At 45.9% G+C, this 22,579-nt stretch overlaps 1 protein-coding gene across 4 annotated transcripts in view; it reads right to left on the bottom strand.

Annotated features, from left to right (window-relative positions):
- The window catches only part of GOLGA1 (golgin A1), a 36,623-nt gene extending 14,787 nt beyond the window's left edge, over nt 1-21,836 (bottom strand). Inside the window, exons 1-11 of one of the 4 annotated variants that reach the window (XM_032233077.1) lie at nt 21,748-21,836; nt 17,876-18,152; nt 15,527-15,617; nt 13,094-13,168; nt 11,609-11,706; nt 9,881-9,913; nt 9,101-9,241; nt 7,007-7,176; nt 5,170-5,281; nt 2,746-2,841; nt 927-1,052 (exon numbers count right to left, since the gene is read on the bottom strand). In XM_032233077.1, the coding sequence (XP_032088968.1) occupies nt 927-1,052; nt 2,746-2,841; nt 5,170-5,281; nt 7,007-7,176; nt 9,101-9,241; nt 9,881-9,913; nt 11,609-11,706; nt 13,094-13,168; nt 15,527-15,617; nt 17,876-18,010 (1,077 nt within the window). In that variant the 5' untranslated portion in view covers nt 18,011-18,152; nt 21,748-21,836. Of the gene's footprint in view, nt 1-926; nt 1,053-2,745; nt 2,842-5,169; nt 5,282-7,006; nt 7,177-9,100; nt 9,242-9,880; nt 9,914-11,608; nt 11,707-13,093; nt 13,169-15,526; nt 15,618-17,875; nt 18,153-21,618; nt 21,727-21,747 lie in introns of those variants that run through there. The other 3 variants (XM_032233080.1, XM_032233079.1, XM_032233078.1) reach the window with 3 other exon arrangements.
- Nucleotides 21,837-22,579: the final 743 nt, after the last annotated feature.

Here is a 22,579-nt window from a genome sequence, read left to right as displayed (position 1 = left end):
AAGAGGAGAGAGAAAGAGGGGAGAGAAAAAAGGAGCAAGGGGAGGAGAGGAGAAGAGAGAGAAAGGGAAAGGGGGGAGGAGGAGAAGAGAGAGAAAGGAAAAGGGGGAAAGAAGAGGAGAGAGAAAAGGAGCAAGGGGAGGAGAGGAGAAGAGAGGAAGGGAAAGGGGAAGAGAGAGAAAGGGGGAGAGAAGGGAAAGGGGGAGAGGGGAGGAGAGGGGAGAGCAGAGGAGAGAAGAGAAAAAGGAGCAAGGGGAGGAGAGAAGAAGAAAGGGAAAGAGGGAGAGCAGGGGAGAAGAGAGGAGAGATTACCCCTCAGAAACTGATGGTGAGCCAACCAACAACACAAACCAATTAACAACACTAAAGTACACCCATAACAAAATAATTATGCGAATTAATTCAGAAGCCCTTTATATGCCTTTTCCCATGCTGTCTTGTTAACCCTATCCAAATTATAACCAGAAGACCAGCAAATTCACCCTATCCCAGGCACTGGATTTCAGCTGCTATATAATTTGCTGACATGCTAAGGAGATTCCCAATCTCTGGAAAGCAAATGTGCCGAAGGGGACCGGGCTAACCGAATGAAATTTGCCCAGAGGGGATGAATATAGAACAATTCAAACTAAGTTTGTCCATTTCCAAGACCCGTGAAAGCTCCAGCAAATATACTTCCTACTCAGTCCTAAAAAAAAAACCCAAAGACATCCCTGCCTTCTGTATTTCAAAAGCTGATGGAGACTCCAGAACAGATTTCCAAGAGGAAAACGTAATTATTAGCCAACGTGTCAAATTTGTGTGGGACTATTCAACCGTGTCCACTTGAGGTGTCTGCCTCAAGGTGGAGTTTGGACGGTGAAGACCTCTAAGGCTCTCTCCGTCGGTGGCTCATCTCTTCCCGCTGTCCCAATCTCCCTCTACTCACCTCCCTGAAGAGCTCCTGAAAATGTTCATCTCCGGAGAGGCTGCCTTCCAATCGCTTCTCCAAGTGGGCTACCTTTTCCTGCAGTTGGTCTACCAGCTGGGTCTTCTCCTCCACTTGGAGAGCCATCTGTGGGCAACAGAGAAGAGATGCTTGGCAGCCCGTCCGCTAGAGAGGCTGCTGGGCGAACCTGCCTGATTAGGAGGGGGGAGGTCTCCATTCTCCAGCCTGGAAGACATTTCGGGGTCTTCTTCCTTCTGCAAAGCAGAGCAGTTCCAGCTTCTCCAGCCTTCTGTCTTTCTGTTGTGACGGAGGCTTCCCCCAAAAGCAGAGTCCTGGTCCCGACAAAACCCCTTTTATTAAACAAATGTGAATTCCTCTCATGCACATTCAGGCAAAGGCCTGGCAAGCAGTCTTTCAAAGGAGTATTTATGATCACAGACCTTATCTAGCTTGGAAAGCTGCCAGGTAAATATTTTCCCAATGAGGTGCTGTGCAAGGAAAGGCTGGGCACAGAGTCTCTGAGATTCACGGACAGATCTTCACACTCCTGAATTGTTTCCTGCAAAAGCCCACTCTCCTTTTGCTCCTCTTTTATTTCCTCTGGGAGGGGCCATTCACCATCCACCAGTGGTTTTACTTCCAAGTCTACTCTGATTTCTGAGCTGTTCTTTTCTTCTGGCCACTCTGCGCATGGGCACACTGGGAACAGGCTCCAGCTGTTCTTCTTCCTCACTGATAGCAATAGCAATAGCAGTTAGACTTATATACCGCTTCATAGGGGTTTCAGCCCTCTCTAAGCGGTTTACAGAGTCAGCATATTGCCCCCAACAACAATCCGGGTCCTCATTTTACCCACCTCGGAAGGATGGAAGGCTGAGTCAACCCTGAGCCGGTGAGATTTGAACAGCCGAACTGCAGAACTGCAGTCAGCTTAAGTAGCCTGCAGTGCTGCATTTAACCACTGCACCACCTCAGCTGATGTCCGACTCCGAAGGCAACTGATCACTGGCATACAGCCCTGGCCTCCTCTCTGCCTCCGACACAGAGCCCTCATCAGAGCCTTCCCCAGCGTCCAGGAGTGGCTCATGCCCCTCCCCAACCTCCTCACTGTCCGACTCTGCCACAACACTTTCTTGCATTCCACCATGAATGACTCCATGGGATGCCCATGGCATCATCTCAAGTGCGAAAGAGAATCAAGGCATGTACAAAGTGCATCAGAGAACGAGCTCCATCCACCCAAACTTTGAGTTTTTTCCACCCGACACTTGTTTTGTGTATTAAAAACAGCTGGTCCTTGACTTACAACCGCTGTTTAGTGACCCGTTCAAAGTTACAACAGCACTGAAAAAAATGTGACTTGGAACCAGTGTTCGCACTTAAGACGGCTGCAACATTCCCCAGGTCACCTGCTCAAAATTCAGACACATGGCCAACCGATTCGTATTTATGACGGGTCGCAGTGTTACCCGGGGTCACGCGATCCACCTTTTGCAACAAGCCAAAGTCCACGGGAAAGCCAGATTCGCTTAACGACTGCGTGACTGACTTAAGAACCGCAGGGGTTTACTTAATGACTGGGGCCAGAAAGGTCGCAACGCGGGACAAAGCTCCCTTGACGATGACGCTCGTCCTAGCGACAGGAATTTGGGGCTCAATTCGTGGCCATAAGACGAGGCCTGCTGGTTCGTCCGATTTGCAGCCTGGCTGCTCCTTGGAGCCCAAAGCTAAGGAGAAGGACGTAAAGAAAGAGAAATCCTTCTTCCAAAAACCCCACTCGCTTTCAACGTTTGAGCCCAGGTGTCTGGAGATCTCTAACCTTTTGCCTTTGCTCTTCAAATTCCAGCTTCAGGGACCGGTGTTCTTCCTGCAACACCTCCAGGTTCTTCTCCCCGCTAGAGGCAGCCAGCTGAGCCTAGGGGATTCAAGAGTATGTTTGGTTTAATGAAGAGAAGGATTAGGGGAGACACGATAGCAGTGTTCCAATATCTCAGGGGTTGCCCCAAAGAAGAGGGAGTCAAACTATTCTCCAAAGCACCTGAGTGTAGTCCAAGAAGCAATGGGTGGAAACTAATGAAGGAGAGAAGCTCTGCATGGGGCTGCCCCTGAAAAGTGTTCGGAGACTACAATTGGTCCAGAATGCAGCCGCGCGAGCGATATCGGGTGTACCTAGATTCACCCATGTTGCACCTATCCTCCGCAAGCTGCACTGGCTCCCTATCGGTCTCCGAACGCGCTTCAAGGTGCTGGTTATCACCTTTAAAGCCCTACATGGCCTAGGACCCGTATATCTGCGCGGCCGCCTCCTGCCACATACCTCCCAACGGCCGATAAGATCTCACAGGATGGGCCTTCTCCGGGTGCCGTTGACCGGACAATGCCGGCTGGCGGCTCCTTGAAGGAGGGCCTTCTCTGTAGCTGCTCCAGCCCTGTGGAACGATCTACCCCCCAGAGATCCAGACCCTTCCCACTCTCTCGGCCTTCCGAAAGACCACAAAAACCTGGCTATTCCAGCAGGCCTGGGGCTGTGGACTCCACGAATGAGGTCCAGCCCCACCTAGATTGAGTGTATGATGTGTTGCTATTTAATCTGGTTCTCTCCTTATTTTAATTTTTTTATCTTTTTAGTCCTGTATTTTGTAAGCTGCCCGGAGTCCTTTGGGATAGGGCGGCATATAAATTCATTAAATTTACAATTTAAATTTACTTAGAACTAAGGAAAAATTTCCTGAGAGTTAGAACAATTCATTAGGGGAACAAGTTGCCTCCAGAAATCATAGGCACTCCATCACTGAAGGTTTTTAAGAAGAGACTAGAGAGTCACTTATCTGAAATGGTATAGGTTCTCCTGCTTGAGCAGGGGGCTGGACTAGAAGACCTCCAAGGTCCTTTCCAGCTCCGTTGTAGTCTAATTTAGTATAGTCTAATGAAGAGAAGACCAGGGGAGACATGATAGCAGTCTTCCAATATCTCAGGGGTTGCTACAAAGAAGAGGGAGTCAAGCTATTCTCCAAAGCACCTGAGGACAGGACAAGAAGCAATGGGTGGAAACTAATCCAGGAGGGAAGCAACTTAGAACTGAGGAGAAATTTCCTGACAGTGAGAAAAATTAATCAGTTGCCTCCAGAAGTTCTGAATGCCCCAACACTGGAAGCCTTTAAGATGATGTTGGATAGCCATCTGTCTGAAATGGTATAAGGTTTCCTGCCTAGGCAGGGGGTTGGACTAGAAGACCTCCAAGGTCCCTTCCAACTCTGCTATTGCATTCCTGTATTCTAAGAAAAAAGATCTACTCCGGGACATCTGAGGTCAACTGTTCCTGGGATGCTTTTCGGGCCGTGACGGCAAAGCTATGGCACACCTGCCACAGGTGGCACACAAAGCCCTTTCTGCAGGCATGCCGGCCGTTGTTCAGCTCAGCTCCACCACGCACGTGTGTGCACCTCCCACCAGCCAGCTGATTTTCGGGTTTCTGCCACACATGTGGGAGGCGCATTTACATACGCATGGAGTGGGCACGGTGGCAGGAGGCTTCAGGGAGAGCCTCCAGAGCCCGGGAGAGTCCCCTTCGGGGGAAAAGGGCGGCATATAAATTTAATAAATTGAATTGAATTGAGAGGCCATTTTTGCCCACTCAGAGGCTCGAGGAAAGCCTCTGCAGCCCGGGGAGGGCAAAAAATGGGCCTACCAGAAGTACCGGAAGTCGGAAAACGGGCCTGCAGAGTGCAAAAACTTTTTTTTTTCAAATTTACCTCTTCAAAATCGTGGTGCATCTTATGGCCCGAAAAATATGGTAATTGAGGTTTTTGTAGCCAAAGCAAAAGTTTGCTCTGGGAACCAAGGACATTCTCACAGGGGGCTGAAGGGAGGAGGAGCGAAGTTACCAAGCAACCGGACAGCACCCTGATTGGACCATGTGACTGATTGTTTGGGGAAAGGGGGAAAACTTTTAATTAGGTGAAAGCCACAGGAACCTGTAGAGTCGGTCTTCACCAGCCTCGTGACAATGTGATCTATCCAATAAAACTCTTCTTTGAGGAATCTACCTGCTTCGGAGTTCTGTTTGCTATGAGTGCGTTACTTGGAACCCTGAAGTGAATTTTATTACAGAAGGATATCCTCAAGCAGGGTTGTGCATGCCATCTTTGATGCTTCCCCCCCCCCCCGCCACTTTATCCCCATCAGAGTGCCAGCCTCAATGGAAAGAGTGAAGAAGCAGGACCCCCAACGTCACGCAACTGACCTTCTGCAGATCTTCTGACAGGCGTTGGGCATAGGACTGCAGCTCTTGGCTGCGTTCTTCCAAGCTGGTGATCTTGCTTTCTGCGCTCTCCCTGGCATCTCTCAGCTCGTCCCTACATGGGAGATGGGAAGATAAAACATTTGAGCCACATGATGAATTTGTGAAAATAATAATGATGAATTTGTGAAAATAATAATGATGAATTTGTGAAAATAATAATGATGAATTTGTGAAAATAATAATGATGAATTTGTGAAAATAATAATGATGAATTTGTGAAAATAATAATGATGAATTTGTGAAAATAATAATGATGAATTTGTGAAAATAATGATGAATTTGTGAAAATAATAATGATGAATTTGTGAAAATAATAATGATGAATTTGTGAAAATAATAATGATGAATTTGTGAAAATAATAATGATGAATTCATCTAGTAACCCAGAGAGAATTATTTTGCGTCCCTCTAGGCAGGACTGAGTTAAAAAACTGAACCAGTCCAGTCAGAGGAGGCGTGGCCAGCAATTTGCATAACTCAGTCTCTAGGCTAATGGACAAAGTTAACCCATGCTTGGATTCCCCAAGCAGCGCACAGGAAAAGCTTGAGTTCAGCTCTTCTCGGTCAAAAGCTCGAAGCCGGGGTGGGTGGTGGGTGGGGTCTCCCTGTTCCTAGCCAGAAGAAAAATCTTCCATATTCAACATCAGAGAGAGAATCAAACAGGATCCAATCCGGGTCGGTCATTGAAAAGGGTGTTAGTACTTACCTCTTCTAACAGGGTGGAGACAGCATCCATACATGGGTGGACATTGTCCACCTTCTGATTGGACTGAGTCTGATTAAAGATAGTTAAGACACGCCCCTTGTGCTAGCCTTACCCAGCTTTTCGACTCAGTCCACTTCAGGGAAGGTCGTGTCATCGAATATCTCCTAAATGAACTAACTCATTATAAAATCTCCAGAACTGTAAAGCCTACAAACTTGAAATTTCGGCACGTATGTTCCTCTCGGCTTCTGATCAACAAGCTCAGCATCTTAGCCTCTTGTGTCAGGCCTGCACATATTCCTTTCTGGATCTTTGGCCTGCCACACTCTCTTTCAATTTTATTGCGCTGTGATTGGGTAGGGGAATAGTAAGGAGTAGAATGTGTTGCTGTCAAAATGAAAATCCCTTTCTAGAAAGCTAAAGTCATCCTTTGTCTCTGCACCTCTGCACTTGACCGGAACTGGATGGGTGGAAGCTGCCAGCGTTGCAGTGGAAGATTGGACCATGGGATGGACTTGTGGGTGTGGGGGCAAGATCATGAACTTTCAACTGGGTGGAGAAAACTCAGGAAGCTTTCAGATTCGGGTTTCCACAGATGTGCCAACATGTCTCTCTTAATAAATTGGAACTTAGAGCAATACTTTGCCTTGGACTCTGTTTTAATTTTGGATGTTATTTGGAACACTGACACACTGAGCCACAGACGCAAGTTACAAGGAACTTAGACCCAAGTTAAAACCAGCCCAGAGTCCCTCTTGGTACTGCTGGGTTCAACTCTCCCACAGGCTTGTTCGTCAATTCCTCATTGAAGGAGGACTCCAAAAATAGGATGCTCACATCAGGTTGGGCTGTTGATGGTCCTACATCTGGCAAGGCCACTTAGGAAGCCTCACCCAAAAGACTCAAAAGGCTGATACTGAAAGAGAGCCAGGCACGGGGCCAAGCCAATTCCCTCCCTGCTTCCTTCTCCAAGAAGCTAAAAGTCATACCTTAGTTGGCAGGTATGACTCAGGACACACACACACACACACACCCTCCCGACTGTCTCAGGTAGCTAACATCTTTTCCTACCTTTCCGTTGTAAGATCCCCCTGCTGCTGCTGCAGCTCCTGAACCTCTCTGGCCAGGCGCGAAGACAAATCCTGAGACGCTTGCAATTCGTCTCGTGTTTGTAGCAACTCCTGGGTGGAAGATCTCAGCTCTCCCTCCATCTGGGCCAAGGATTCTTCCTTTTTCAGAAGCTGGAGGTTTTAACAAAAAAACTCTTATTTTTTTAAAAAATAACAGTTTATTAAAAGAAAGTTAAAATACAAACACCATCCATAAAGCGCTCCATGGTAGTGGATCTGGCTATTTGAGAGACCGCCTTCTGCCAATTACCTCCCTGCGTCCCATCAGATTGCACAGGGTAGGCCTCCTCCGAATTCCATCCACCAGTCAGTGCTGACTGGCGACTACGCGGAGGAGAGCCTTCTCAGTTGCAGCTCCGACGCTATGGAGCAATCTCCCCGTGGAGATCCGCACCCTCACCACCGTCCAGGCCTTCCGCATGGCCCTCAAGATCTGGCTATCCCGTCAGGCCTGGGGATAGGACTTTACTCTCTCCCCGCCCGAATGCTGAGTGAATGTTGTGCTTTTATTGTTAATTATTTTTTTTTTATTCACATTTTCTTTTATGTCTTGTCTTGCACTCCCCTCCCTCATTATTGTAAGCTGCCCTGAGTCCCCTCAGGGAAAAGGGCGGCCTATAAGTGTTCAATAAAACTCATAAAAACTCATAAACTCATATAAAAAAACAAAAAAATATATTCAAAAGAAAAAGTGTCAGGCCTTATTTTCAGGGGAGGTCTTATTTTAGCACACGTGTTCAAAAAGCATGATACCCTGTTTCCCCCCAAATAAGACCTCCTTGGATAATAAGACCAATCGGGCTATTGAGTGCATGCGTTAATGTAAGCCCTTCCACCAAAATATTGCAACACAGCAGCAGCCAGGGGGTGACCACACTCACCGCCTCCTGCGCCTCAAAAATAATAAGCCCTCCCCGAAAATAAGGCCAAGTGCTTATTTCGGGGGGGGGGGGGGATGTCAAAAGAAAATAAAACCCTCTTATTTTTGGGGAAACACAGTATGTCTTATTTTTGGGGTAGGTCTTATTATTTTTAAGTGAATGCTGATTATTATAATGGTGTAGGTAAATGTTTAGATGGAACTCTTTCAAATTGAGATGCGGAAAAAAAAAGTCCACAAATGGAGCCTTCATGAGAACTTGCGTGCAAAACAGGATGGAATGAAAAGGTTTGCCCACCCGGGAGGGGTGGGGGGAGGATGAGAAAGGAAGGCACAAATCAAGGTAGGAAAAATAATAATATTAAGAATGAGCTTGGTGCATTTGGGGCCAGAAGCCAGAGCCTGGAAGAAAAGGGAAATCCAGCCAAAGGTGCCCCAACCTGAAGAAATGAAATGGAATGGAATGGAATAGAATAGAATAACAGAGTTGGAAGGGACCTTGGAATCTTCTAGTCCAACCCCAGGCCTAGGCAGGAAGCCCTATATCGTTTCAGACAAATGGCTATCCAACATCTTCTTAAAGACTTCCAGTGTTGGGGCATTCACAACTTCTGGAGGCAAATTCTGTCCCACTGATTAATGGTTCTAACTGTCAGGAAATTTCTCCTAGGTTGCTTCTCTCCTTGATTAGTTTCCACCCATTGCTTCTTGTCTTGTCTTCAGGTGCCTTGGAGAATAGCTTGACTTCCTCTTCTTTGTGGCAGCCCCTGAGATATTGGAGCACTAACATCATGTCTCTCCTAGTCCTTCTTTTCATTAAACTAGACATCTCCAGTTCCTGCAACTGTTCTTCACATGTTTTAGCCTCCAGTCCCCTAATCCTCTTGGTTGCTCTTCTCTGCACTCTTTCTAGAGTCTCCACATCTTTTCTACATCGTGGCGACCAAAACTGGATGCCATATTCCAAGTGTGGCCTTACCAAGGCCTTATAAAGTGGTATTAACCCTTCACGTGATCTTGATTCTCTCCCTCTGTTGATGTAGCCTAGAACTGTGTTGGCTTTTTTGGCAGCTGCTGCCCACGGCTGGCTCCTATTTAAATGGTTGTCCACTAGGACTCCAAGATCCCCCTCACAGTCACTCCTATTGTCCTCACCATGTGCTTGATTTTCGCAAGCTCCTGTTGTTGAAAGCCTTCCAGCTCGTCAATCTCGTCCCTCTTCTGGAACAGATTCAAACTCTGTTCTCTCATTTCCTGTAACTGGGCCGAAAGAAACTTCCTCTCCTGTTTAGCAGCCAAAGCACAATAAGGATAGGGGGAGAAAAAGTAAATAAAGATAAGGAAGGGGAGTCTCGACTTCAGGGCAAAATTTAAAGCAGGTTTCGAAAGATAGATAAGGAGGGGGAATTCCTACAGATGTTTAGGATCTGGAAATCCAGTCTTATAAGACACGGCATTCCTGAAGGATCTGCAAGGATTTGGGGACAGCCCCCAAAAGCTAATATAGCTCTTTCCTTTTGGGTCACTTGGGAGCATTGCCCTTTGACCCCCATCCACCCTAAAGCAACAGCACTTATATACCGTTTCACAGTGCTTTTTACAGTCCTCTCTAAGTGGTTTACGGAGTCAGCCTCTTGCCCCCAAATAATCTGGGTCCTCATTTTACCCACCTCGAAAGGATGGAAAGCTGACTCAACCTTGAGCCTGGTGAGATTCAAACTGCCAAATTGCAGGCAGCCAGCAGAAGTAACCTGCAGTACTGCCCTCTGACCACTGCGCCACTGTGGTTCATTGTTTTCTTTCGGCAGCCCCTCTTAAGAGACCCAAATGTCCATCCTCTGAGGCTCCCTCCTTCCCCCCAAGGCTTTCATTCTGGAGATTTCCCCAAACCAACCACTTTGTTTGTCCATCCTTGGTTTCAAGGCAGCTCCTCACCTTTTCCAGATGTGACAGCTTTTCTCGCCACTCCTGGGAAAAGAGAAAGGGACAACTCAACATCAGCATGGCTGCCCTGAGCACCGGCACCAAAGAGGCACTGAAGCAGGGCTTTTGCCCGGAAGGACTCAGTAAAAGAAAAGCAAGGAATAGGGTGGAGACCAGTAAGGCCCACAGGAGAGACCAGTAAGGCCCACAGGAGAGGACCTCAATGCGCAAACAGCTGCTCTGACATCATGAGAAAGAGAGAGATGCTTGGGTTACATCACAGAGAGGACAACTTCCTTAAAGGCACAGCCGTTATTTACATTAGAAGGGGAGCTGCATACGTAATTTCAACGTATGCCAATTAGTGGACATTCAAAGTGACAATGAAATTATTCTATTCTATTCTAATTCTATTCTATTCTCATTCCATTCTATTCACTCTACTCTTCATTCTATTATTCTATTCTATTCTCATTCCATTCCTAATTTCTATTCTATTCTCATTCCATTCTACTCTACTCTTCATTCTATTATTCTATTCTATTCTCATTCCATTCCATGCCTAATTTCTATTCTATTCTTTCCATTCTATTCTACTCTACTTTTCATTCTATAATTCTTTTCTATTCTATTCTATTCTATTCTGATTTCATTCAATTCTATTCCTAATTTCTATTGTATTCTCATTCCATTCGATCCTACTCTAGTCTTTATTTTATTATTCTATTCTATTCTATTGATTCCATTCCATTCCATTCCAAATTTCTATTCTATTCTAATTCCATTCCATTCCTAATTTCTATTCTATCCTATTCTATTTTCTATTCTATTCTTTCTATTCTATTCTTTCTATTCTATTCTGATTCCATTCCATTCCTAATTTCTATTCTATTCTTTCCATTCTATTCTACTCTACTTTTCATTCTATAATTCTTTTCTATTCTATTCTATTCTGATTTCATTCAATTCTATTCCTAATTTCTATTGTATTCTCATTCCATTCGATCCTACTCTAGTCTTCATTTTATTATTCTATTCTATTCTATTGATTCCATTCCATTCCAAATTTCTATTCTATTCTAATTCCATTCCATTCCTAATTTCTATTCTATCCTATTCTATTTTCTATTCTATTCTTTCTATTCTATTCCGATTCCATTCCATTCCTAATTTCTATTCTATTCTTTCCATTCTATTCTACTCTACTTTTCATTCTATAATTCTTTTCTATTCTATTCTATTCTATTCTGATTTCATTCAATTCTATTCCTAATTTCTATTGTATTCTCATTCCATTCGATCCTACTCTAGTCTTCATTTTATTATTCTATTCTATTCTATTGATTCCATTCCATTCCATTCCAAATTTCTATTCTATTCTAATTCCATTCCATTCCTAATTTCTATTCTATCCTACTCTATTTTCTATTCTATTCTTTCTATTCTATTCTTTCTATTCTATTCTGATTCCATTCCATTCCTAATTTCTATTCTATTCTCATTCCATTCTATTTTACTCTACTCTTCATTCTATTATTCTATTCTATTCTGAGATCATTCCATTCTATTCCTAATTTCTATTCTATTCTATTCTGAGATCATTCCATTCCGTTCCTAATTTCTATTCTATATTATTTTTCCCCGGGTGACGGAATCCCGGAAAAAAAATATGTCTCTCCTGAATGGTTTTATACCACCTTCAAGGCAGAGAGTTGGGGCGACATTTCACAGACGAGCTACCTGGTCTTTCTTCTCTAGCGCCAAGCTCATTTCTTCCGCCATCTTGCCCAGGTTGGTCTGATGTGTTTCGTTCTGCTCTTGGAGCTTCTTCACAAAGGCTGTGTGGGCAACAACAGAAGGTGCGAATGTAGTGAAACCGGGCCTGCGCCTGAATGGAGGCGGAGATCTACCTGTTTTAGTCCAATATTGTCTTTTCTAACTGGCAGCAAACTCATTTTTAGCCGCCTATCTGCTCTCTCTCTGTCTCTGTCTGTCTGTCTGTCTGTCTGTCTCTCTCTCTCTACAATTCTGCTGAGAAATGCAATGCCTGCACAGACTCATTTAGCGACATCATTGGAGACTAGCTCGGGCGTCAAAATGAAGCGGGAGCTACATGCAATTGTGCTGATCTGCTTTCCTTGGCTTTACAGGCCAGCAAAGGTCAAGGAGGCAAGTATTGGTGGTGAAGTTGACTTCTTCATCATCACCGTCACAATTGCAAACCAGTTGCTACACCAAGTTTCTGTATTCTAACCCCAATGGGTTTCGCTGGCGGGCTTTTCTTGGCTCAGCGTTAGGAAAGGGAGGTTTGGACTCTTCCCATTCAACGTTTCTCTGGCACGCTGGATTTTGTTTCAGAGAAATCCACTTCAATGCCAACCCCAGACTGTGCCTGCACGGTGTGACACAAACCCTCCCTTTTTTTTTTGTTCTGACCGAGGCTTCCCAAGAGCCTGAAGCAAACTCCTGGTCCCGACAAAAACCCCTTTTATTAATTTGCTGTGGATTCTGCTCATTCACATCCAGCGAAGTCTTTCGAGGGAGGATTTATGGTCACAGACCTTATCTGGCTTGGAGAGCTGCCAAGCCGATACCTGCAAAACTTGGCAAGGAGTCTCAGAGAGTCACGAACCAGTGAAGCGAACTCATGGTCTCCTGCAAATTCCCCTCCCCTTTCGTTCCTCTTTTATTTCCTCTGGGAGGGACCGTTCATCATCCACCTGTGGCCTTCTTCCCAAGTCGACCCCTGTTCTTTAGCTGTTCCCTTCCTCTGGCAGCTCTGCGCATGCGCACACTGGGAACAGGCTTCACCTGTTCTTCTGCCTCACTGATGTCTGACTCTGAAGGCAGCTGATAACTAGCATACGGCCCTGGCCCCCTCTCTGCCTCCAACACAGAGCCCTCATCAGAGCCTTCCCCAGACTCCAGGACTGGCCCAGGTTCCTCCCCAACCTCCTCACTGTCTGAACATCTGCTGCCAGCTCTGCTGGCGGGCCACAACACTTTTGTTGAAATCTCCGCTGGGCTCCCGTGTGCCCTTAAACATTTAAATGATATAAAACAACAGAAACACTCAGAATAGATTCATCCCAGCTTGTTAATTTTTCCCCTGTCAAATCCTGGGATCCCAGAATGATGCTGTCCCATGCTGTATTATTATTCTAAAACTGTCCTCCTGAGGTTTCTAAAATGATTTATCAAATGGGAGATAAAAGGTATACATACAATCTTGATGTGTTTCTAAGGCATTTTCAAGCTTCTCCTTGATCTTCTGCAGGTTTCGGACTTGTTCAGCATAATCTTAGTGGAAGGATGGAGTGGTACCAACCAGTTACAGACAGACAAAGGAGAGGGGGGGGGGAGAAGGGAATTAGATATTTTAAAATCCGAATGGAGAAGGAAGAATGATTTTATATGTTTTGGAATCATAGCCTCCTCCAGGCCGATAACAAGGGCTTTGCCATCATTACTGCACTTGACACACGAAGGCAGACAAGATAGAATGGCATTAAAATCAATGTTGCCAATAAAAGGAATAATTTTTACCCACAATGCAAGGGAAAGGGGCAGGTGCTTTTGAAATCCCCTTCCCCACCAAATAGCTTCTAGTCCATTGGAGTAAATTGCAAATAGCCCTTAGATACTTCACTGGGGAAGGGAGGGGGGGGGAATCTTTCAGAAATTACCTTGCACGTTATTGTGCCACAGGAAAGCAGCCAGCTACGTTGATAAAAGGGGGGGGGGAATCAATACACCCGCAGATGAAACAAATAATTAGAAAAGTACTTGAATGTGCAGAGATGGACAAAATGACCATGGAATTAAAAGAAAGAGAAGAATCGGATTTCTATAAAATATGGAATAGAATTTATAAGTGACTAGAAAACAGAAGCCAAAATAGGAAATAGAAGTCTTTGTGCTTTTTTTTTCTAAACTAGTATTGAATAAAAATTAACCAAAGTCACTAATTACTACCAAACTTAAAGTATTGACTGCAATGTAAATATAATGGCGATATGAACAATTAATATTATTACAAGCGTTAGCACTACTGTTTATTACATTGTTACAGAACAGTGGTGGCTTTCAAAAATTGTTGGAACCTACTCTGTGAGTGTGGCCTCCTTTGTGGGAGTGGCTTGCCACCCATGTGACCGGATAGGAGTGGCTTGCCGCCCATGTGACTGGATATGAAATTATGAATTAGTACTTAGGTCGGTCCAAGTAGCTATTCAGAAACTCTGGCATTGAAGCATGCAAGTCTTAAAGCTGTCAAGTTACAAGATCCTTGCCAGTGGTGGGTTTCAAAAAATTTTGGAACCTTTTCTGTAGGTGTGGCCTGCTTTCCGGGTCCACTGGTGGAACCACTTCTAACCGGTTCGGTAGATTTGATGAACCGGTTCTACCGAATAGGTGCGAACTGGTAGGAACCCACCTCTGTTACAGAAGGTAAAATCGATAGGAAGGAAATGGAGAATGGAGAACCACAAAAGCTAAACATGCCGATACAGAAAGCTGAATAATTACTTTATATTGTTATGCCTGCCATTTCTTTCTTTCTTTTTTTGTTGTGTGTTTTTCTTTCTGTTTTTAAAGGTAAAAATGTTTAATAAAAAAATTTTTTTTAAAAAAAAAGGGGGGTGGATTTTGAAAGAGAGGTCAAGTAGAATAGTAAATGGGGCGGCTGGAGTAGAACTGAGTCCCCCTCATGGAAGGACTAAGGGAGAAAAGTGGAGGCAGGAGGGCTATCGAAGCTTTGGGAGGAAACTCTTTGGGGTTTCCTTCCAAAGCTCAAAGCTGCTTCAATAGCCCTGGATATAGGCTGCAGATAGGAAAAATATCCACCTGTAGGAGGGGAACACAGAATAAAATACTTGTTGGGGAGGTGTGCATGCGCACATCCATATATCAAGAGCATTGGAGCTTTAAAATCAGAGAAAGTTACAATTCCTGACTGTCATTTGTTTGAAATGGGGATGGAGGAAAGCATCTTATTTATTTTCCTTTAAGCTAATATTGAGTCTGTCATCTGCACCTCTGTAACTGGTTTGGCTCTGCAACCCAACAAGACAGACACGGACTTCAGAGGAGAATCAGAACTGCAGAAAAAACAATGGCTGCCAACCTGCCTTCCATGGAGGACCTGCATACTGCAGGAGTCAAAAGGAGGGCTGTGAAAATATCTACAAACCCCTCGCATCCTGGACATAAATTGTTTCAACTCCTATCCTCAAAAGGACATTATAGGGCACTGCACACCAAGACAACTAGACACAAGGACAATATTTTTCCTGAACGCCATCACTCTGCTAAACAAATAATTCCCTCACGACTGTCAAACTATTTACTAAGTCTGCATTACTATTACTATTAATCTTCTCATCGTTCCTATCATCCAATTCCTCCCACTTATGATTGCGACTTTGCTGCCTGTATCCTTACGATTTATATTGATTGTTTTCTAGTATGATTTGATTGCTTATTTGTACCCTCTGACGATCATTAAGTGTTGCACCTTATGATTCGTGACGAATGTATCTTGTCTTTTTATGTATGCGGAGACCATCTGCATCAAGGACCAATTCCTTGTGTGTCCAATCAGTCTTGGGCAATAAAGAATTCTATTCTATTCTATTCTATTCACGACAAGAAACATACCGGATAGCTTGACTTCTAGCTTCCGTATTTGTTCATTTCTTCGGAACAGCTGAGAGGAGAGGTCTTCCCTGGAGCTGCTTCCGTCAGATGGCTTGGTAGGAAGAGACATTCAGATTAATTTCTGGAATGGGCCAACCCAGGACGATGTGACAAAAAGTTTGAATCCTATCCCCCCCCTTTCCTTTATTTCTTTCTATCCCAACTTTACTATTTTTTATCAAGAACATAAAACGATTTTAAATGATTTCCCCCACCTTCTTGCATCTGGCATTGGGCAATAATATTCTCCCTTCCTCCTCCTCCTTTTTCTCCCCACAACTCTGTGAGGTGGGTTGGGTTGAGAGTGAATCAGCCAGCTGACTTCCGCGCCTTAGATGGGACTAGAACTCACTGTCTCCTGGTGACTGGCCCAAAGTCACCCAGCTGGCTTTCATGCCTTAGATGGGACTATAGCAGTAGACTTATATACCGCTTCATAGGCCTTTCAGGCCTCTCTAAGCGGTTTACAGAGAGTCAGCATATTGCCCCCAACAATCTGGGTCCTCATTTTACCCACCTCGGAAGGATGGAAGGCTGAGTCAACCCTGAGCCGGTGAGATTTGAACCGCTGACCTGCTGATCTAGCAGTAGCCTGCAGTGCTGCATTTAACCACTGCGCCACCTTGGCTAGAACTCACTGTCTCCTGGCGACTGGCCCAAAGTCACCCAGCTGGCTTTCATGCCTTAGATGGGACTAGAACTCACTGTCTCCTGGTGATTGGACCAAAGTCACCCAGCTGGCTTTCATGCCTAAGGTAGGACTAGAACTCACTGTCTCCTGGTGATTGGACCAAAGTCACCCAGCTGGCTTTCATGCCTAAGGTAGGACTAGAACTCAGTGTCTCCTGGTGACTGGCCCAAAGTCACCCAGCTGGCTTTCATGCCTTAGATGGGACTAGAACTCACTGTCTCCTGGTGACTGGCCCAAAGTCACCCAGCCGGCTTTCATGCCTAAGGTAGGACTAGAACTCACTGTCTCCTGGTGACTGGCCCAAAGTCACCCAGCTGGCTTTCATGCCTAAGGTAGGACTAGAACTCAGTGTCTCCTGGTGACTGGCCCAAAGTCACCCAGCTGGCTTTCATGCCTTAGATGGGACTAGAACTCACTGTCTCCTGGTGACTGGCCCAAAGACACCCAGCCAGCTTTCATGCCTAATGTAGGACTAGAACTCACTGTCTCCTGGTGATTGGACCAAAGTCACCCAGCTGGCTTTCATGCCTAAGGTAGGACTAGAACTCAGTGTCTCCTGGTGACTGGCCCAAAGTCACCCAGCTGGCTTTCATGCCTTAGATGGGACTAGAACTCACTGTCTCCTGGTGACTGGCCCAAAGTCACCCAGCCGGCTTTCATGCCTAAGGTAGGACTAGAACTCACTGTCTCCTGGTGACTGGCCCAAAGTCACCCAGCCGGCTTTCATGCCTAAGGTAGGACTAGAACTCACTGTCTCCTGGTGACTGGCCCAAAGTCACCCAGCCGGCTTTCATGCCTAAGGTAGGACTAGAACTCACTGTCTCCTGGTGATTGGTCCAAAGTCACCCAGCTGGCTTTCATGCCTAAGGTAGGACTAGAACTCACTGTCTCCTGGTGACTGGCCCAAAGTCACCCAGCTGGCTTTCATACCTATGGCAGAGCGAGAACTCACTGTCTCCTGGTGACTGGCCCAAAGTCACCCAGCCGGCTTTCATGCCTAAGGTAGGACTAGAACTCACTGTCTCCTGGTGATTGGACCAAAGTCACCCAGCTGGCTTTCATGCCTAAGGTAGGACTAGAACTCAGTGTCTCCTGGTGACTGGCCCAAAGTCACCCAGCTGGCTTTCATGCCTTAGATGGGACTAGAACTCACTGTCTCCTGGTGACTGGCCCAAAGTCACCCAGCCGGCTTTCATGCCTAAGGTAGGACTAGAACTCACTGTCTCCTGGTGACTGGCCCAAAGTCACCCAGCCGGCTTTCATGCCTAAGGTAGGACTAGAACTCACTGTCTCCTGGTGACTGGCCCAAAGTCACCCAGCCGGCTTTCATGGATATGGTGGAAATAGAACTCAACGCCTCCTTATAATAGATTCAAAAGGACAAGGAAACCAAATCTTGGACTAATCTACCTCTAAGAGTAAATAAAAAGGAAACCAACTCATTTTATGTTTTTATAAACTTCCCCAACAGATTGATTGAGTCCTTTGTCAAGTTTAGCACGCATTAGTCACGCTAAGTAATATGAGCTGTTTTCCAACAAGACACGGGTTCTTTTTATTTAAATAAGTGACTTTTGGCCTCTGAAAAGGCGTGTTTGAACGCCATCTCGGACACTTACAAAATCGTCGCCCGACTCCGCTCCTGCTGATGTGACGGATTCTTTGCTGATCGATCGGGGAATCCTGGCGAGGCCTCCGGGCCACGGGGCAGTCCCAGCCTCATCAGCAATCTTCTTCTTCAGTTTGGCAAACATCTTCTTCCGGTTAGGGTGCCCGGCGGCGTTCAGGAACCAAAAGCCCCCCCACTCTCCCACTCAGACGCCCCCCAGCAATGGACGGCAGGGATCTTCCATTCAATCAGCTCCGTTCCCTCAAGGGGCTCATAATCCGATCGTGCTGGGACATTAAAAACAAACAGAAGACTTTTTTTAGGGGGGGGGGAAACTGGACCAATGACATGTGCGTATCATCGAGGTATTTGAGGAAATCAATTTAAAGCCATGACTCTATTTATGTACAGAATAATCGAAACCTTTTTGACTGTAGTGTTCACCCCAACATAATTTTATGGGTGGCAAGCAGTTTAGCCAATGAGGATGTAGGGCTGGTGTTTGCAAACGGATCCAATTCTTTATTGTTCCTTTAATAATCTATTTGGTCCTAATCAAGTATTTCAATCTAACTAGGGCAGGGATGGCGAATCTTTTTGATTCTGAGTGCCCAGACTGCACCCTGAAAATGCAATACGAGCATCCCCCCCCCCATTTTTGGCTTCCAGGAGGCCTTCCGGGCTCAAAACTGGGTGCGCATTACCTCCCCCCGCCCGTATATGCACCCCAACCCCCTGCACTTGTGCACACACGTCCCCTCTATGCGCCCTGCCCCCCACGCATTCAAGGCAGAGATCCAGAGACCAGCTCCACCCCGGGAGGAGTGCACGCACACGGGGAGGAGCTGGGCTGGTGTGCCCGCAGAGAAGGCTCTGTCTGCCACCTGTGGCACGGCGCTATCATGGAGCTAGAGGGGGAAAAAACATTAAGAAGGATCTCGTATGAAATCAACACAATGCACACTCATCAAGAGCCGAGGTGGCGCAGTGGTTAAATGCAGCACTGCAGGCTACTTCAGCTGACTGCAGTTCTGCAGTTCGGCTGTTCAAATCTCACCGGCTCAGGGTTGACTCAGCCTTCCATCCTTCCGAGGTGGGTAAAATGAGGACCCGGATTGTTGTTGGGGGCAATATGCTGACTCTGTAAACCGCTTAGAGAGGGCTGAAAGCCCTATGAAGTGGTATATAAGTCTAACTGCTATTGCTATTGCTAAGGCTAGCTTAAAAATAATTCATCTATCAATTTAGGGCAAGAAAATGTTCCATAATTGCCTTTACTGGTTTAATAAATAACTCATGACAGCGAACATATCCAACGCATCTTCCTCCTACAATAATCACCCTGGTTAGATGGGTTGGGCTGAAAGATAAGGACTGGCCCAAAGTCACCCAGCTGGCTTTCCCAGCTAATACAGGACTTGAACTCTTTCTAGCCTTACAAGACCAAAACTAGCTCCACTCAAAACTTGGTGGCGGTGTCCTCTGGTCAACTGAACCAAAGTTACCCATTTCTTGTCATTTCCCAGTGGGTTGTTTCTTTCTGTACAGTTAAACCCAAAGAAGAAAAGAGGTTTCTTCACGGCCAGAAGGAAAAATCCAGTTTTACCACAACAAACAGGGTTTGTTAAAAACAGAGGCGTGACTAAGACAAAAGACAAACAAACCGCCAAAAGCATTAGAATATATGGAAGGTATTACTGTACACAGGATGGCTCTTTCTCAACCCCTTTGGTTTGGCTGGCTTGAGATATCGGAGGGGGATTCTGCCATGGAGTTTTGCTGGGATTTAAACAGGAAAAAAATTAACCTACCACTGCAGGCTACGTCGGCTGAAGGAGAGCCTTTTCACCAAGCATATAAAGACAATAAGCTTTATGTGAGCTCAGGCTACCTACCTACCTGATACCAACATAAACCACGATGAATAATTCACTGCGTTCCTGGCAACTCTGCAAATGCTGCCTGACACTGAATCCTGCCACACTGAAATACATCAGAGGAATTTCGAGATAGCCATACCAAGGAGTCCTTTTGCTACATTAGGCTAAATATTACTATTTCAAGACACTTAGTGGGTGTTTAGGAGGTACAGAAACCAAATACTGAACACTTGGGAAATAATAACCATAAGAGATGCAGTCTCCCTGGAGGTCACAATTCCAAATTTGGCACTCTGTTCTCATTCTGAAAGCAGAACTCCTAATGGCCGTGAGAAGCTCCATTTCTAATGCTTAAAAATACACTCCTCTCTCTCGCTCTCTCTCCCGCTCCCCACTCCTCTCTCATATAATGGCAGCACTGAACAAAAGCAGGAGCATTAAAGCAAGATGATGATGGGAAGAGAAGGATGGGTCTCCATGTTTTTTAACTGCTACTTAGCTCGTGCGCGCGCACAATGCTTCTGTGCAGAAGCTTCCCGTCAGGTGGGTGGAGCCTTTGAGGAGCAACCCACCTCTGATACATACATACATACAGAGGGAGGTGTGTGTGTGTGTTTGTGTGTGTGTAGACACCTATATATAAACAGGCATGTTATGAGTGTGTGTGTGTGTGTGTGTGTGTATATATATGTGTATATATATATGTATGTATGTATGTATGTATGTGGATTGCTATGTGTTTGTGGCTTACTATATGCTATGCATATATCTATCGCTATCTCTATCATCTATCATCTGTCTTTCTATCTATCTATAGAGAGAAGAGGTTTCAATTGTGCGTGTGACACACATATATGCATAAATGTATGAGTGAGTGAGTGTATGTATATGTATATATGTATGTATATATGTAACAGAAAGACATTGTGATCTCCGGAATGTTAAAATCTATTGCTCACTAAGCTTTCGTTGGGGGCACTGCTAACATCCTCAGAGTGTAAAAGCCATTAAAGAGATACCTGCCTTTATACACTATTAATCAATTTACACTCTGAGGATGTTAGCAGTGGCTAACGAAAGCTTAGTGAGCAATAGATTTTAAAGTTCCGGTGATCCCGATGTCTGTTTCTTTTATAACTACACCTGGAACTCGCATTTTTAGGACAATCCACAATATATATGTGTACGTACACACACACACACTCACACACACACACACACTATGTAAATACAGAGCAACCCTCCTAAAATTACCCAGTCCCTACATTCACACAATGGCCCCTAGATGAGGCAGAACCAGCCAAAAGGGCTTCAGGGAATTGCAGCGAAAGACACCCCCCCACACACACCAAAAAAACCCTGTTGCCTTCCCTTGTGCAAAGCAGACCTTTCCAATTTGGGGAGTGGGGGGTGAGGTGGGGTTGGCAACATTGGGGCATGAGGAGACCCTCACCCCTCTCTCAACTAAAGTAGGTTGGCTAACCTGAGTTCACCACCTGTAGTGTGGGGTGGGGGTGGGGGGAATCCCTTCCTCCCCTCCCCCCCCACGCCCAGGAAAAGCCACTGAAAAACCAAGACAGCTTAGAGAGGGAGGGAAGGAGGAGAGGTCTTAGGAGGAGGAGGAGGATGGGGGGCTTCCCTCCCCCCCAATGCACCCTAATTTGACCGGCGACCCCCCCCCTCGTCCCAAGAATTCAAAGCCTCCCTTTCTCCTTATGGAAACTCTCCTGGTTACCGTATTTACCCTAAATGCGGGGCCCTTGGAGGGGGGGAGAGTGCGCTCAGGCAGAGAAACCTGGTTACCGTAATTCTTAGACAATACGCGCACCGGCTTAACAAATACACAGACGCAAAAAGGGAGGGGGGGAGTAACCTGGCTTAACCTGTAGTTTCAACCGGCGACCCGACACCCCGAAGTGGCCTCGCGGGGCCTCAACCCCGAAAAAAAAGAAAGGAAAAAAACAGGTCACGAACGACGACGCCGCTGAAGTAAGCAACTCACCGGCTGAGGGTGACAGAAGCGGAGACGCGACCCAGAGCGGAAGCGGAAACGCCGTCTCGGGCCCTGCTTAACCGCCGGCGGAAGTGACGTAGGAGTGTAGCGGTGGAGGAAAAAAACAAAACAAAAACGGGAGCGCTGGTTCCAAAGGGGCCCCCTCGCGTGATAGGGAGGTGGAGCGCGAAAGGCGGGGCGTGCACGGGGGGGGGGTGCTACGTCACCCGCTGTCCCATTCAGGATGCTGGAGCGCCCGCGGCGCATAGGGAGGGCGCCAGGTTGGAGAAGGACTGGTTGGCTTTAACCATCATTCCCAGGTCTTGGGAGGATAATGGTTTGCCAAGAATGCTGCGTCGTTGACCCCCATCTGAAAGCCACGATGGGTGGAGTCATGCTTCCCACTCAGCCCCCCCACCCCGACCCCCAAATTTACGATTTAAGGCAGCAACATTAAAAATGTATGCATCTTGGTTGGGGAATTCTGGGAATTGGAATCCATGAGTCTTAAAACAGGATGGGGGATTCTGGGAATTGGAGTCCGAGTGTCTTCAAGCAGGTGAAGGTTGAGAAACACTGCTTTAAGGGCATCAGTTGACCTCCCCCAGGGCACTTTAAAAAGTGTTGCCATCTTAAGAGTAGAATAAAATTAGAATAGAATTCTTTATTGGCAAAGTGTGATTGGACACACAAGGAATTTGTCTCGGGGTGCATAAACTCTGTACACTTAAACTCTGTGGTGTTGAGTTTGCTTCCTCCTCACCCTTCCATCTGGGTATCATCTGATTTTTTTTTTTTTTAATTTTACTATTTTCACTGGTATTTTAATAAAGGCAATGGG

Source organism: Thamnophis elegans, chromosome 16 (genome assembly GCF_009769535.1).
Source record: "Thamnophis elegans isolate rThaEle1 chromosome 16, rThaEle1.pri, whole genome shotgun sequence".
NCBI classification, from domain to species: domain Eukaryota; kingdom Metazoa; phylum Chordata; class Lepidosauria; order Squamata; family Colubridae; genus Thamnophis; species Thamnophis elegans.
Note: the sequence above shows the minus strand (reverse complement) of the source record. Positions and strands in the feature narration are given on the sequence as shown.